We start from the raw sequence: 16,021 nt of genomic DNA, 5'->3' as shown, positions 1-16,021 counted from the left end.
CAAACTGTGAAAGAGAATTCAGAATTTTTTCAGTGAGGTTATTGAGTGCAGCGGAAGCATTATAATCAGACTGGCCTGTGGGATTTAAATTATACTTACATTTAGAGATATATTAAAGAATATAAAACCTATACCTAAACAGAACAAAAACTTCAGTGACTGCCATGAATAAAACAAGTATTTAAACCCTTACTTTGATAAACTAAATAGAAGATAATGTTTTAAAAATACTTCTTCACGAATTTGAGAAAATTCCCTGATCATAAGGCTCTTTTTCCTTACAAAAAAAAAAAGTTCCGAAAAGAAGTTTCTATTTAAAAGAAACAAAAAACTGCACTTTGCTACCTTCGCGCTGCTACGAAGACAGTGCTACTGTCCTCAGTAAAAAGAAAAAAATTTGAAAAGATTCTGAATTAAGACTCACAGAAGCCAATGAAATATTACAAAGCTGCCCTATTGGAACCGAAAGAGTTGCTAGAGAAGTTACGTTCAATTTGAATTTCTGAAGGCCGGAGGGGACAGGTTCCTCTACCGCAGGAACGCTGGGAATTGTAGTCGGGAAAGCCCGACGGTTTCTCAGGGGGAACCACGTTTCATTGCTTAGCGCTTAATGGACGGAGAGTCGTTTGGTCCAATTCACTCTTCCCGGGTTCTCCCTAGACCCTGCTGTTCAACGCTTCGGGCATTTCCCTTGTTCACCAATGAGCGCTTTAGTCTAAGAAGGCCTTCGCGGATTGGATGTCTTACTCTCTGTGGAATGGTATTAGCCAATGGGAGGGCAGAACCGGCCGAGGTGGCTGGGTCATGGGGGAGAGTCGATAAGGCCTTACCCCGCCAGCGTCCTAGCTTTTTTGGCTTTTAAAGTCAGTAGGGTCGTTTGTCATCGTCGAGGCCGCGTCTGCGAAAGGAGGGACTCGCTCCGCGCCTGCTGGTTCCTCTACGTTATCCGTTGGTGTGGCCCTGATGCTGCGGCAGGCTCCGGATTCCTAGAACGCTGGAGCGGTAAGTAGGGTCCAGCGACGGCAGACAAAGCGGTGGAGCCGGGAAGGCCACAGAAAGCGGCCCCTGCACGCAGGCGGCCAGTCCGCCTGGGCGGGGCGCTCTGCCTGCCTTGAGGCAGTGCGTCCCTACAGGCGCTTTAAAGCTCTCTGCTCCCACGTGTCCTGGGAAAATGTTAGCTTTGTTCACTTCCTCCCCGTCCCCCCTGCACGTCCGATTTTCACAAACCCTAACATTATTAATAGGTGTCATCTCTCTTCTTCATCCCTCCAGGTTGTTCTTTCGTAACTTTCTATTAGCTTTGTGCCCCTGCGTGTCTACTAAGAGCAAAAGGACATGGTTGGGTTCGGCTTCATTCAAGCGAGACCAGTGTTCACATCTCTGTATTTTAAAAACAGTTCTTGGGGGCGTTTGTGCCTACAGCAGCTCCTTTCGTGGTAGTGTACTTATGTGTGTACCCCAACACGTGGCCAAATAGAGGTTCTCACAGGATCAAGTATTGTTCTTGTTTGGTAATTGCTGGTACCGTTAGCACCATCTGAAGTTCTTATTTTCTTTGATCCTGACAACCACTCAGGATTATTATGAGAGGAAGCTGAGGCTCAAGGGAGGTAACCCAACTTCTCAAAGAGTTAGCTGCTAGTAAAGGGCGAGCCAGATTTGATGTCACTGCTTACGTTGTTTTTTTTAAAAACTCGCTTAACTGAATATGGATTTAAGTTGTGGTTGTGTAGCTCTGTGTATTTATATTAAACTCTGTATATGAGAGCTAAATAATTCTTTGAGTTGAATGGTACATCTTGGCTGAAAGAAAATCTTTCAGTCAGCTGCCTAATTACAGGTGCCTCACATCTATCACTTAACTCCTAGCTTTTTAAAGGGTCATTCTGGCAGCATAGACCTCACCTGGGAGTTTGTTGGAAATGCAGAATCTCAGACCTCACCCCACCTACTGAATTAGAATTGGCTTTTTAAAATAAGATCCCTTAGGTGACCAGAGTGCCTGTTAAAGTTTGGAGTGCATTCATTGTCATAAGGATTTGTTTGCCCGAATTGAACTAAACAAAAGAGAAAGTAAAAGGTATACCTTGTGTTATTCCCTACATTTTCCTGGGCAGATCCTAATTTGAGCCCTCTCCTTCTGAATGGGCTGATAAGGTTAGAAGTTTTAACTCTTGGCTTCTGTTCATCTCAAAGGAACGGGAAAGGCTATAACTTTCAGAATCATTCCCACTGAGTGGTTCTCTAAGTACTCCTTAGATGAGAATGGAGCGCTCCAGTTTCAAGGCCAGTGTTGTATGCAAAAGGCCATTACTCTGGGTATTTGGTTCTTAAATGTGACTTGGTTCTTGGACCTTTGGGCCAGTGATTGGTTCTGCAGTTTTCATTTTTGATAGGATTTGTGCTAGTGACAGCACATAAAGTTCATGCGTAAGCTGGCTTGAAAACAGCGATATTCAGGGTGTTGATAATAGAAGCACCTAAGAGGCAAACCCTTCAGTCTTATTTCTGTGAACAGTATTCAGTCTATTGCTTTTTTGTTAAATCCTTTTTAAAATTCCTGAAGTAACTATATTTTCATTTTGAGAAAATCATCTGCCAAATACTATCCTGTTGAAGCCTTGTTTTCTCTGAGTCCTTTATTTTACGCTTGCTTGCAAACTTCAAAAATTTAACTTTTAAAGTATTTTATCTGGGATATGATTTTTTTCCCCCATGTGTTATGAGTTAAAGATCTTAGCAGTGGTTTTAAATTGTTTAGAAGTTATTCCAATACCCTTTATTGAATAATCTTACTATTTTTCATTGATTTTTGACTCCATGTAACTTACAACCATTATTTATTGAGCACTTAAAATGTGTCACCTAAGCCTTTTACGTGTATTGTTGTTTCATCTGGACAGTATACCATTTGAAAGCTGCTATGACTAATCCCATTTTACAGATGTAGAAACTGAGACAAAGAGTTTAGGCGATCTGCCTAAAATCACATTTACCAAGTGGTGGAGCCTGGGTCTGCTTCACGTAGAGCCTGCTTTCTTAGATGGACTGTATAAACAGCTTTCCTGGGAGAAGTATCTCTCAACTACCTCCCACCCCGTACTACTGCTTTACTCTTTATATCTTTGTATATTTCAATATATGGGAAGGCATTTTCAGCTTTATTACCTTTTTCCTCCCAAATAACTTTAGTAGGCTGTCTGGAGTTACAGAATAATTTACCAGCCCGCCTCCCCCAGTTGGCATGGTTTTTGAAATTAGCATTAAACTAATTCATTACTTTGTGGAAAGTATTTACACCTTTATATTCTTTTTTTTTTTTGGCCCTGCTGCATGGCATGCGGGATCTCAGTTCCCCCACTAGGGATCGAACCTGTGCCCCCTGCAGTGGAAGCACAGAGTCTAAACCACTGGACCAATAGGGAATTCCTCCCCCAACATCTTTATATTCTTCCTAATAAGAAATATATTGTGTAACTTGGTTAATGGAAGTTACTGTTTTTAACTTTCTGCATCTGTGAGAATTATTCCTTGTTATTTTGTATTTCGGCTTGTATGTTTATCATGTTACATTTTCTAAAATATCTTGTTTACTTTTGTGGGAAAAAGGTATGCTGAATTTAAAAGGAAGGTATGGGAAGTGGAATGACTGCTGACCAGTTCAGGAGATAATAAATAAGCTTTTAGCCCAGTTCTATACTAACTAGCTTTTGTCACCTGGGGCAAATTATTTAACTTCTCTGTGACTGTTTCCTTATCTGCCAAATGAATTACCTCACCTCAAAATCTGTTTCATTCTTCTGAGTTTGGCCCACTCAGGGACAGACAGGTGTAGTTAGATTCGGTTCAGATCCACCCTGATCTCGCAGACTCCACTGGCCTGAGGCACAGAGCGAGGTCCCCTTCTTGGCTTCTTTGTTCATGACCTTTTTTGACCCCTCCTTCGTCTTAAGGGATGTTATCTTTTGTAAACCCAGTAAACTGGGTTTTGTTCACAGATGATTTAGAAAAAAAGCTGTCAGCCAGCCACTTTTCCCTGAGACACTTGTCTTAGGCTCCAGAATTGTTCTACAGGAAAAAAACACTGGCAGTGTTACAGTTTGAGAAGTGTAGCAAAGGTTATAAGTTTGAACTGTAAAGATCTTGTTTATTGTGACTTTGGTGTTAAAATATGTATTGCTAAAAAGTTATTGGAATAATGAGGATGACATATGTTCTTTAAACATTGTGCACACATAAATAACTTGATTTTTTTTTTTTTTTTTTAGTTAACTTCCTATGTTCTTAGACTGGAATTGCCAAATGTTTAAGTTTTTGTGATTTAGATTCATCTGTTTCTTTCTGAAAGTGCTGTGATTCTGATTATTTAACAAATGCCATAATATACCTCACCAGTCTAGAACTAATTTTGCCAACCATTTCTACAGAATTTAAGAAGATTTTGTTCATGTGTATGGCATAGAAGATGAATTCGTCCTCCTCCACCATGAATGAAGAACCTGATGCTCTCTCGGTAGTTAACCAGCTCCGGGATCTAGCAGCAGATCCATTAAACCGTAGAGCCATTGTCCAGGATCAGGGATGTCTGCCCGGCCTTATTTTATTTATGGACCATCCCAACCCCCCTGTCGTCCACTCGGCTTTGCTCGTAAGTTGCCTTTAGTAATTTCAGTCTCAGTGTTATAATTTTGCAATTAAGGAGAATTTGAAAAAGTACTAGATGACATGGTAAAAAGTGAAAAGTGTAGAGCAAATAATAGTAAGTTTGTATGTATTTCTGTATGTGCAAACGTATGTACGTGTAGTCCTCTTACACAAATGGTAGCATACTATATTGTTTTTATTCTTTGACACAAATGGTAGCATACTACATGCATGGAATGTTCTGCAACTTCCTTTTTTCACTTAAGAAATCTTAAGGATTATATCAGTACAGAAAGACACTCAAAGAGGCACTTATTGTTTTGTTTTTCTTTTGTAACAATTTTGTTAAGATGTAATCACATACTGTGCAATTTACCTAAAGTGTACAATTCGATGGGTTTTAGTGTATTCACAGAGTTGTGCAGCCGTCACCACCATCAATTCTAGAACATTTTCATCACCTCAGAAAGAAACTCTGCTCTTTACCTGTTGTTTCTCAGCCCCACCCTCTTTCCCTAAGCAGCCATGACTTCCTATTTCTTTGTATTTGCGTATATCTCTGGCAAAAGTGCCTGTATAGATTTTATATAAATGGAAGCATATAATATGTGGTCTTTGTGACTTGTTTCTTTCACTGATCATAACGTTTTCAAGGTTCATCCACATTGTAGCATGTATCAGTACTTCATTCCTTTTTATGGTTCTTTCATTCCATTATATAGGTGTGCCAGATTGCTTATCTATTCATTAGTAGATGGATGTGGCACTTGTTTTAACACAAGATGGGAAGGAAAGATAAAGGAGAAGAAAAGAGAAAATATACAGGATCATAGCTAATAATGCACAAGGAACTACCATATTATGAGAAATATGGGGGCTAGAGAAACATGTTAAAGAACAATACAAAGCAATCAGGCAAATACAGAATGTGAAAATTTCTGGAAGACAAATAATCCAGTTCAGTGAACAATAAATTGCATTAAAAGGCAGTTGGGGTGTGCGAAAGGCATAGCAGTAACTGTTACAGATTTAGAGAGACTTAAGGGACATATCAGCCAGGTATAATACGTGGACCTGACTTGGATCCCAATTTGAACAAATCAACCCATGAACATAGTTTTAGATAACTTGAAATGAATGTGGACAAGACAGTAGATAATATTAAAGAACCACTTATTGCTTTTGCAGGGTATTATAATAGTATTATCATTAAGTTAATTTTTTAAAAAACATTAACTTCTTAGGGATATACTGAAGTATTTACAAATGAAATTAAATGTTCTGTGAGATTTGCTATAAAATGCTCCAGTGTGGTTAGCGGCAGGGGAGATGGATGAAACAGGATTGCCTAGTGGTTGATAATTGTTGAAGCTGAATGATGGATACATGGGGGTCACCACACATTTTCTCTACTTTTGTGTCTTCTGAAATTTTCACAGCAAAAAGTTTAAAAGAGAATTACTGTCATAGAAAATTTTAAACTCATTGTCCTTTACTTAAGGACCCATGATCAATTCCCATTTAGTGTAATTTCACAAGTTCATACAGAAAAATAATTAGGCTGTTTCTTTTCAAAAATCAAAGTACATAATACAGATTTCCTATTTTACCTTCATAGAATGACGTTTATTTAGGCAAAACAGACATTGATATGAGTGAACAGTAGTAACAAATGGGGAAATTTGCGTGGCCCCTAGTTTGGGTCCTATTTCAATGAGAATTGGAAAGGGTGAGAGGAGAGAGTGTGTTGGTCTCTTGACAGAAACCTGGGGTTGAAGGGGGTTGTTTATTTTCAATAGACTAGACTTGAACTTATTTAAATTCAGAAGGCAAGGGGCTGCTGGAGTGGGAAGGGTTTGAGGAGAAGGCTCTCACAGTTGGTACAGAAAATGGGAAGGGTTGCTAACTGCAGAGGATGGTGAGATTGTTCACAAGCGTTGAGGGGCTGCTTAGTTTGGTAACGCTGAATTGATACGAGGCTTACAGCTTATGAAACTCCTTTTTCACCCTGCTTCAGGCCTGCCATAGGCCCTGAGAGCCAGATAGTTGGATTTGTTTGGGGTTGATTCTTGTCCAGGCAAGTTGGTAATTAAGGGAGTTTAGGATTTTGGCAAGAGAGTAGTTGAAACAATAGACTGTAGGTGCTGGGCTGAATAGGAAGGGAAGTTAAGTCATGGAGGGACCTAGTAAGGAGAGAGTAGAGGGAGCCAGGGCCTCAGAGTTCCCAGAGAGGTTGAAGAATATGTCGGTGTTCTCATAATTTCATTTTATCTTCACTGTTGACTTATTAGCTATACCTTTTTGTTTTTAATTTTTTTAGTGGTTGTTCTAGGTTTACATTATACATCTTTAACTTGTTACAGTCTGCTTCATGTATAATGTAAGAATCATACAACCGTATATTTCCATTTCCTTCTCCCATCCTTTGTGCTATTTTTTTGTCATATATTTTACTTCTATGTATGTTTAAAAAATCTACAGTATTTTTTTTTCTTTTACTCTAAACTATTATCTTTTAAAGAGATTAAAGTTTTAAAAATCAAGTGTATTTTATATTTACCATCATATTTACCATTTCTGGTGTTCTTCATTTCTTAATACAGATTTGTATTTCTACTGGTGTCTTTTATTTTCTGCCTGAAGAAGTTTAACATTTTTTGTAATGCAGTTTTGCTCTTGGCTTTTTTCCCCTGGTGCTTTACAAGATGTTTCATTTTCTTTTTTTTTTTTTTTCTTTTTTTTTCGGCCGCAACGAGTGGCATGTGGGATCTTAGTTCCCCGACCAGGGATCGAACCTGTGCCCTCTGCGTTGGAAGTGCAGAGTCTTAACCACTGGACCGCCAGGGAAGTCCCGTGGATGTTATTTTATCTTCTGGCTCAAATTATTTCTAATGAGAAAACTGCTGTGATTCTTACCTTTGTTCCTCTCCATATAATATATAAGTCTTTTTCTGGCTTCTTTTGTGACTTTATCAGTGGTTTTCAGCAAATGATTATGATGTGCTTAATATGGATGGTTTTCTTTGCGTTTTGGTTTTGTTCTTGTTTTGCTTGGGATTTGTTGGTCTTGGATCTATAGTTTTCATCAATTTTGAGAAATTGTGGTTCATAATTTTTTCAACTTTTTTCTGTCTCTTCCCTGTCACTCCTCTTTTGGGACTCCAGTTGTATGTGTTTTAGATACCTCATGTGGTCCCACAGGTCACTGTTCCTTTTTTTTTTCTTTAAGACTTTTTTTTTCTCTCTCAGTCCTTCGTTTTGGATAGTTGCTATTGCTGCATTTTAAAGCTCACTGATCTTTTTTTCAATAGTGCCTAATCTGCTGTTAATCCTATCCACTGTGGTTTTCATTTTAGACATTATGTTTTGTCCTCTGGAAGTTACATTTGGGTCTTTTTAATATCTTCCATTTTTTTTCTCACCATACTTAGGTTTTTCTACTCATCCTTGAGCATATGGAACATAATTATAATAGCTATTTTAATGCTTTTATTTTCTGATTTTACCTCTGTCATATCTTGGTCTGTTTCTATTGATTTTTTTTTCCCCTTCCTGATTATAGGTCATGTTTTTCTGCTTTTCATGTCTCATAATTTTTAATCAGATGCCAGACATTGCAGATTTTATCGTATGGGCTTTGGATTTTTTTGGTATCCCTATAAATATCCTTCAACTTTGTTCTTGGTTGCACTTAAGTGCAACTTGGGATCAGTTTGATCCTTTCAAGACTCCTAATGGGATGCTCTTCTGAGGATCCACCCTGATCCCTCCTGCATTGTGAGGTCTTTTCACTTGTGGCCGGTGGTGTCACAGTCTCCGCCCAGCGTGAGGTCCAGGAATGGTTTTCCCTCTGTCTCTCGGTTTTAGTCCCTGGCCCTTTGGTCTTTTACTCCAGGCAAGTGCAAGTCAGCATTCAACCACAGATTCTGGGGGACCCCTCTGTAGAGCTCTGGAGCTCTCTAGCTGCTCTGATCCCTCCTCTCTGTTACTCTGCTCTGCAAATTCTAGCTGCCTGGGGTATTTTCTGACACCAGCCAGTGTCCTCTGTGGACACCAGCTGGGTGACCAACAATGCAATTTTGACACTAACCACTCGGAGTTAGGTATCAAATTCCCCAGGTTTAAGACTCAGTTCCACAAGACTGCCTTCATTTCAAAGGCCAGTTGCAAGTATCAGGTCACCCATATTTCTAACAGAGCAGCTATAAATTGGGTGTTCCAGTGACCCCCTCCTCAGTTCAGTAATTTACTAGGATGGCTCTAGAACTCAGGAAGCCACTTTACTTGGCATTTACCAGATTTTTATAAAGGATACACATGAACAGGCACATAGGGCAGGATCTTGAAGGGTCCTGCTGGCAGGAACTTCTGTCTCTGTGGAGTTGGGGCACACCACCCTGGCAGGTGGATGTATTTACCAAGCCAGAAACTCTGAATCTCCTTGTTCAGGAGTTTTTATAGAGCTCAATTTCCAGCCCTTCCCTACCTCCCAGGGCAGTGGGTGGGGCTGAAAGTTCCCACCCTCTAGTCACTTGGTCTTTCCAGTGACGAGCCGCATCCTGAGGCCATCTAGGGGCCACAGCCTAACTCACTTCAACATGAACTCACCCAAGTGTGATCTAAAGGGCCTCCTTATGAATAACAAACTCCTATCAAAAAATTCCAAGGGTTTTAGGAACTCTATGCCAGGGACTAGACGAAGACCAAATACGTATTTTTTATTATACTACTACACCCTAACCTCCCCAACTCTGATCTCTGTCTCCCTAACTTGGCAAGACCACTGGACTTCACTGGGCTTCCCTCTCCCTGTGCTGCAGTCTGGAACTGCTTCCAAAGCAGGAAGATGGGGCAGTTGTAGGATCTGCCTCATCATTTCTCTGAGGGACTCCAGTCCTGTGCTGCTTCTCCTCCAGTTGTCCTGTTTGTTAGTTTTTTTTTGAAGGGAGGACAGTTCCCTTGGCAGTTAATCCTTTATGGACCAAAGTGAAAATCAAGGTAAGACTAGTTACAGAAAGGATAGGAGATTGCAGTCAGAGACAGGTTGTTGGATTTGTGATTTCATGGATGGTACCATTTTTGGTAAGGACCAGGCACTTTGGAAATGTAGTGTAGAGGACTAGTAGGAAATGTGAAGGTCAGTGAACTGAGAGGGCAGTTTTGGATGGTGTAGTTCACAGAGGTATTCCCCTGCAAATCAGGTACTAAAGTCTGCAGTGAATGATCAGAGATTAGGAAGTCTGTAGAACAGCTAATAAAATCCCTCAAGAATCAGCATGTGAAGGAAATACTTGCAAAAATGTACTTTAAATCTTAAGAGAAAAGCATCCTAGAAAAGTTAAATTCACAAAACAGGAATTTGTGAGAGTGAGTTCATCTTTTGGTTTTCAGTTTAAAAAAAAAAAAAAGACATTTTAAAGGTGTTTTATAAAACTAGAAACAGTTCATTCCATAAAGGGGTTGTATGTTTTGTCCCTCTCAGCAGTTTATTTTAATTAATATGTAAAAAGCACCTAGGGAAATGATGGCTATTGGGACTGCTCCCTGAAATTAATAAATGGACTATAGTTCCTTGTATCCTTATCAAGATGAAGTGGTGAAAATAAAACCAAAACAGCCTAATTTTGACCTTGCAGATAAGTTGGGAACCTTCATTTCAAAGAGCAGATTCAGCTACTGCAGCTCAAAGGATTATTTTTGTCCCCTAGAAGACTGCTCTGCTTATCACATTTAAAGAAGAGTTTCTAAACATTCAAAACCAATTGGTTCTAAAAGCAAAACCCTGTTTTTCACTCTTTCCTCTCGCAGTAGGTTAGTAGTAGGTTTAATTTTGAGTAGTCTGGCATGTGGACTGACCTATTCCTGCTCTCGCTGTAGGCTCTTCGATACTTGGCAGAGTGCCGTGCTAACAGAGAAAAGATGAAAGGAGAGCTGGGTATGATGCTAAGCTTGCAAAGTGTTATACAGAAGTAAGTACAATAGATAGTGTCTCCTAATGGAGTAGAAAAGTGGGTCATGTTACTTTACTGAAACTTGTACTCTAATGTGACGGCATACTTTCGTGGGTTATATGTCCAAAAATGTTCTGATGGTCAGTGTTGTGATTATTTCTAAACGTTGATATTAACAATAGTCCTTATGAAAATGCTCAAATTTTATTTAAAATGTTGATACACATTGTACTTATGAATAATATTTCTAAAAAGAGACAATCCTACCATGTATGAAGTTTTGTGAAGTAGATGTAAATGGATTTGCTAGTAGTGCAACACAGGTGGCATTTGAAAATGTGCAGCATTATAGTATAGTACATAATTCTTTTCTTACTTCCTCGCAGTCTTACTCGAAAGAACCTTGATCTGTATCATGACAGAAAGGGCTTTTGGTGAGATTTTCCTGAGAATCATTGAGATGTCTCTTAGAGATTTAGAGCCATTTAATTTGAATTTTAGCAAATGGGTGGTTTTTAATTGTACCTTTCATCTTATGAAGATTTTTATATCTATCATCTCATTTTGCTATTTACAGCTTTTTGAGGTAGGTTAGGCAGATAATAGTTTTATGGGTGAGAAAATTACAGAGAGGCCGAGTTTCTTATCTGTAGTCCTTCAGCTGTGTTGCCTCTGGGAACGTCTGGTTTTGCTCCTTTCCTAGGCCTTGCTGATTTCCTTGTAGAAGGCTAGAAATGGAAGATTAAGTGTTTTGATATTTCCACTGTGTCTGAAAGCAAAAAAACTATGCTGAGGCTTTATCTTAGTTGACTTTGTATCTTGATCTTATTCAAGACATGACTGCCTTTAAGACTATAATAAATAAACATTTAATTTACTGATTTTTAAAACTTGCAGTTTCTTTGGCTTGAGTGCTCACAAAAGTTCTATAATTCCCAAACACTGTAAGTTAAATTGTATCAGTGGACAACCATCCAAACTGACTTCCAAGGCAATGTATTTTTTTTCTTAGTGTTCTTGGCTTCTAGATAAATTTTATTTTAATAATCCTTTTTTTTTGTTTGTTTAAATCATGCTACCCCTGATAGGTGCCTTGATCTTTAATAATGACAAGTTAGAGACTGAAGGGTTTTTTTTGTTTTTATTCAGGTGATCAGTTAGGAATAATATTAGAAAATATTGACTGGCATCAGTTGTATTAATCATTACCTATGGTTTGAGGTCAGTTCCATTAGTAAAATTTGGATTCCAGTTCTGACTTGAGACAAATGGTCTCTTTGACCCTCAGTTTCCTTATCCATATGCCTGCAGTTAACACCTTCAAAGTGCTCGATTCAGTGGGATGATACGTGTAGAAATGCTCTGTAATTTCTGAAGTGTTGTATAAAATATGAGGTTGCATTGTTCTTGTTCCTAGTATGTTTTAATGGCATGTAATTATTTTTAACTGGCATATTCTTTTGGAAATCGTGACAGGATTAAGCATAATATGGAGGCTTCTGTAGGATTATTTTATTCATGTGATGAATTTAAGATTGTGTATTTCTTTAACAGGTTTGGTTATTGAAGCTGAAAATACGTGGTAAAAATTTTTAAATGTAAGAAATTAGATGAAAAGTTAATGTTGATATTAAAATATGCTTCAAATTTGAGCTTTAAAGATTTAAAGCAAGTTTTAGAGGTACTGTAGATTTACCCTATAAAACAATTTCTTAGCTTGGTTGGCTAAGGTTGTGGTATGTGCATATGTATGTGTGTATCTGTAAATGAGAGATACATCTAAAATATTGGGTTGGCCAAAAAGTTCGGGGTTTTCCGTAACATCTTAATGTTAGGGAGACAACTTGTATTTTTTTTTTTTAAATAAATTTATTTATTTTATTATTTATTTATTATTTTTGGCTGTGTTGGGTCTTTGTTGCTGCGCGCGCGGGCTTTCTTTAGTTGCTGCGAACGGGGGCTACTCTTCTTTGTGGTATGCCAGCTTCTCATTGCGGTGGCTTCTCTCGTTGTGGAGCACGTGCTCTAGGCGTGTGGGCTTCAGTAGTTGTGGCACACGGGCTCAGTAGTTGTGGCTCGCGGGCTCTAGAGCGCAGGCTCATTTGTGGCGCACGGGCTTAGTTGCTCCGCGGCATGTGGGATCTTCCGGGACCAGGGCTCGAACCCGTGTCCCCTGCATTGGCAGGCGGATTCTCAACCACTGCACCACCAGGGAAGACCAACAACTTGTATCTTTATAAGAGAAGTATTGTGTCAGTTCAGGTCATTGTCTTGTAATGTCATCTGGGAAGGAGATCTTGAGATGGAGTTAGAAATGGAAGAGGTTTATTGTGAGATATGGTCTGTAGAGATAGAAGGGAATGAAGAAGGATTGGACTACAGTCGTTAGACTGCAATGCAGATCTGACATCTGTAAAAGGAAAGTGAAGAGGAAACCGAACGGGGCAAGGAGAGTCTCAGATTGCAATGCAAATCTGACAGACAGCTCAAGGGGGAGCTCCAAAGCGAGGATCACCCTGTAGATGAGTCTTGCATTGGGCAGAAATGGCAAGGCCCTATAGTGCCCCCGCTGCCCAGGCATTGGGTGGGGTCTCCCTGGGAATGGTCAGGCCTTGGAATGAAGGATTGAATGGTGTGAGAGATCTCAAAGCCACTATTGCTGGTGGCTCTACTATTCTACTCCCTATAGCCAAAGGGCAGGTTTCCTTCTTAAAGGGAGATCCAAGCAGTGTGTCTCCACGGTTTCCACAAGCAGCTTCTCTTTAATACAAATGAGGTATGTTTTTTAGGACACTGTGGTGATCGTCGCTGGCTCTTCCAGCAGTAAAACAGGTATGCATTCATTGCATACACCATTATAATTTGGTCCTATACCCCTCTCAAAAGTGGAGATATGATGTAATAATTTTCATGTATATTTTCCAGCTCATTTGGCTGTTGGAGATCTCAGATTTGAAGGTTACCTTTCAAGCTTTTTTAAAAGTCACCTCTGTTTACCAAAATAATCATCTTAGAATTTATCAGTCACTGTTATCAGAAGGTCAATAAAACTGTGTGTTTTAGCTTATAAACATTAAGACTGTGAAGTATTAGAATCAGGTTTTGGTTCAGCATGTTTAGCTTTGTGTTGTGAATTATCTCATGGCTTGGACATGATTTTCTTTCTTTCTTTCTTTCTTTAATTTATTTATTATTTATTTTTGGCTGCATCAGGTCTTAGTTGCGGCATGCGGGATCTTTTGTTGCGGCACGCGGACTTCTCTCTAGTTGTGGCCTGCGGGTTTTCTCTTCTCTAGTTGAGGTGCAGGGCTCCAGGGCACATGGTCTCTGTAGTGGTGGCGAGGAGGCTCCAGAATGCCGGGGCTCCAGGGCACGTGGGCTCTGTAGTTTGTGGCACGCAGGCTCAGTAGTTGTGGCACGCGGGCTTAGTTGCCCTGCGGCATGTGCGATCTTAGTTCTCTGACCAGGGATCAAACCCGAGTCCCCTGCATTGGAAGGTGGATTCTTACCACTGGACCACCAGGGAAGTCCCTCATTTTCCTTTTTTAAGAAATTAGATTGCTCTGGCATTATTATTTTCTCCTCATTTACTTTTTTCTTTTGGGTACCTGTATTAAAAATTCTTAAATAATCAAAAGGAAAAGTTTTTATCATATAGAGCCGGGTGAGTTTTCTATATGCATAATTGTTTTGACACTGTAGACATATGTTCTTTAGACATTATTTTGCATTTTGACATCTGTGTTGGCAGATACAGATGACTGATTGACCTCTATTCCATTCTTATATAGGTCATCTTGGTAAGCCATAGCACAAGAGATCTATGTTATATACCCCAGTTGTTTTCAGTGAAGTGGCTGCCCCATGACAGCTAGGCAGTCAGGGTGGGATTCGGATCAGTTTTTCTCTCTGTTTAGGAGTACTGAGTTAGGGGGAGATGTAGCTATGATTCTGTGGAACTATACAACTAGGGAAGCAGCAAAAGGATCTTCCCATACCCCAGTAAGACCCGTAGAACAAAGAAAATCTGTTGTGGAGGGATGCTGCTTTATTCACTGAAGAGAAACCTTCATCTGGAGTGATCAAAGGGGAAACCAGAAAGCAGAAGTAGGTGGGGAGAGTGGAGGTTATTCTTAACATGAGAAGCAGAGAGCAGTGTTTTATAAAATAGGGAAAATTCTGCGTATTAAAATTTTTGCCCTTTAATCAAATTATGTTTTGCTACAAAATTTTGCTGAGATTTTAGCACGTTATTCAATAGCAGGTTTGACTTAATGTTTAGGTCAAATTGGTGCTTACAGATCGACAGTTGGATTGATTTCAAAGTCACTGTTACTTTCAGTTCTTCAATTGTAAAGAGAATTTTAAGTTCTCTGTCACTCAAAATGAATCTGGCATTGTGTTCTAATTTTAATCTTCCATAAATGAAAACTTGTCCTTAGAGGTTAGAACCTTTTTACATTTTATTTTTAACCCTGGATCCTTTGTGAAGAGAATTTTCAAAATGTCAATCTAGGAAAATATCTAAATGCAGTTTAAGACGTTTGTTAATTGGTATTTCAGGAGTAATACTTCTGATACAAAATGTATTTTATAAAAGCACTTGTGAATATCTAACATGAAGTATGCTATAAATAAAAGTCACTTTAATAAAATGTGGCATCTCAACTTTAAAATACCTCATTTCATCTGGAGAACTTCCTAAAATTCTAGATTTTGAAACAGTGCCATAGTAATGGTGGTCTATTCTTCTTGCTAAAATCTTGGATGAAAAGTATGTGCTTCATTTCTTTATGCCTTTCTTCTGTGTTCTTTTATTTTCTTTAAAATACTATTTTAAAATCTTATTACAAGTACACAGTATATGGTTTATTTATAAAAATTCAAAAATATAAAAAAGAAAATCCATAATGCCATTTATCTTTTCATTTAAATGTTTATACATACATATTTTTTTAAACTTTAGTTTGAAATGACATCAGACTTTCAGAAAAGTTGTACAAACAGTACGCCGATGCCTAGATAAGTACACCAGTAGTCCCCAGATTTTAACATTTTACCATTTGTTTTACTGTGTTTTTGTTCTTTTGTTTTTTTAAATATTTATTTATTTTGGCTGCCCTGGGTCTTAGTTGCGGCACGAGATCTTTGTCGCGGCGTGCAGGGGTCTTTTAGTTGAGGCATGCGGGCTTTTAGTTGCAGCATGTGGGATCTAGTTCCCTGACCAGGGATCGAACCCCAGGCCCCCTGCACTGGGAGCACAGAGTCTTAACTGCTGGACCACCAGGAAGTCCCTTGTTTTACTATTTGAACATTTGCTTTATTCTTTCTCCATACATGTTGTTGTTTGGTATATATGTCTTCATAACTTATATATAGTCATTGTGAAGTATGTATTTTAGGAGAAAAAAATGTGTCCTTTGTCA

At 39.0% G+C, this 16,021-nt stretch overlaps 1 protein-coding gene across 1 annotated transcript in view; it reads left to right on the top strand.

Moving 5' to 3' along the window:
* The first annotated feature begins 797 nt into the window (after nucleotides 1-797).
* Nucleotides 798-16,021, top strand: part of ARMC1 (armadillo repeat containing 1) — a 34,666-nt gene continuing 19,442 nt past the window's right edge. Inside the window, exons 1-3 of the mRNA XM_068526012.1 lie at nucleotides 798-1,002; nucleotides 4,428-4,648; nucleotides 10,522-10,613. Coding sequence (XP_068382113.1) covers nucleotides 4,466-4,648; nucleotides 10,522-10,613 — 275 coding nt within the window. The 5' untranslated portion in view covers nucleotides 798-1,002; nucleotides 4,428-4,465. The remainder of the gene's footprint in view (nucleotides 1,003-4,427; nucleotides 4,649-10,521; nucleotides 10,614-16,021) is intronic.

The sequence above is a fragment of the Eschrichtius robustus genome, chromosome 17 (assembly GCF_028021215.1).
Source record: "Eschrichtius robustus isolate mEscRob2 chromosome 17, mEscRob2.pri, whole genome shotgun sequence".
Lineage (NCBI taxonomy): Eukaryota > Metazoa > Chordata > Mammalia > Artiodactyla > Eschrichtiidae > Eschrichtius > Eschrichtius robustus.
The sequence above is the reverse complement of the archived record's forward strand: the minus strand, read 5'-3'. Positions and strand labels throughout refer to the sequence as shown.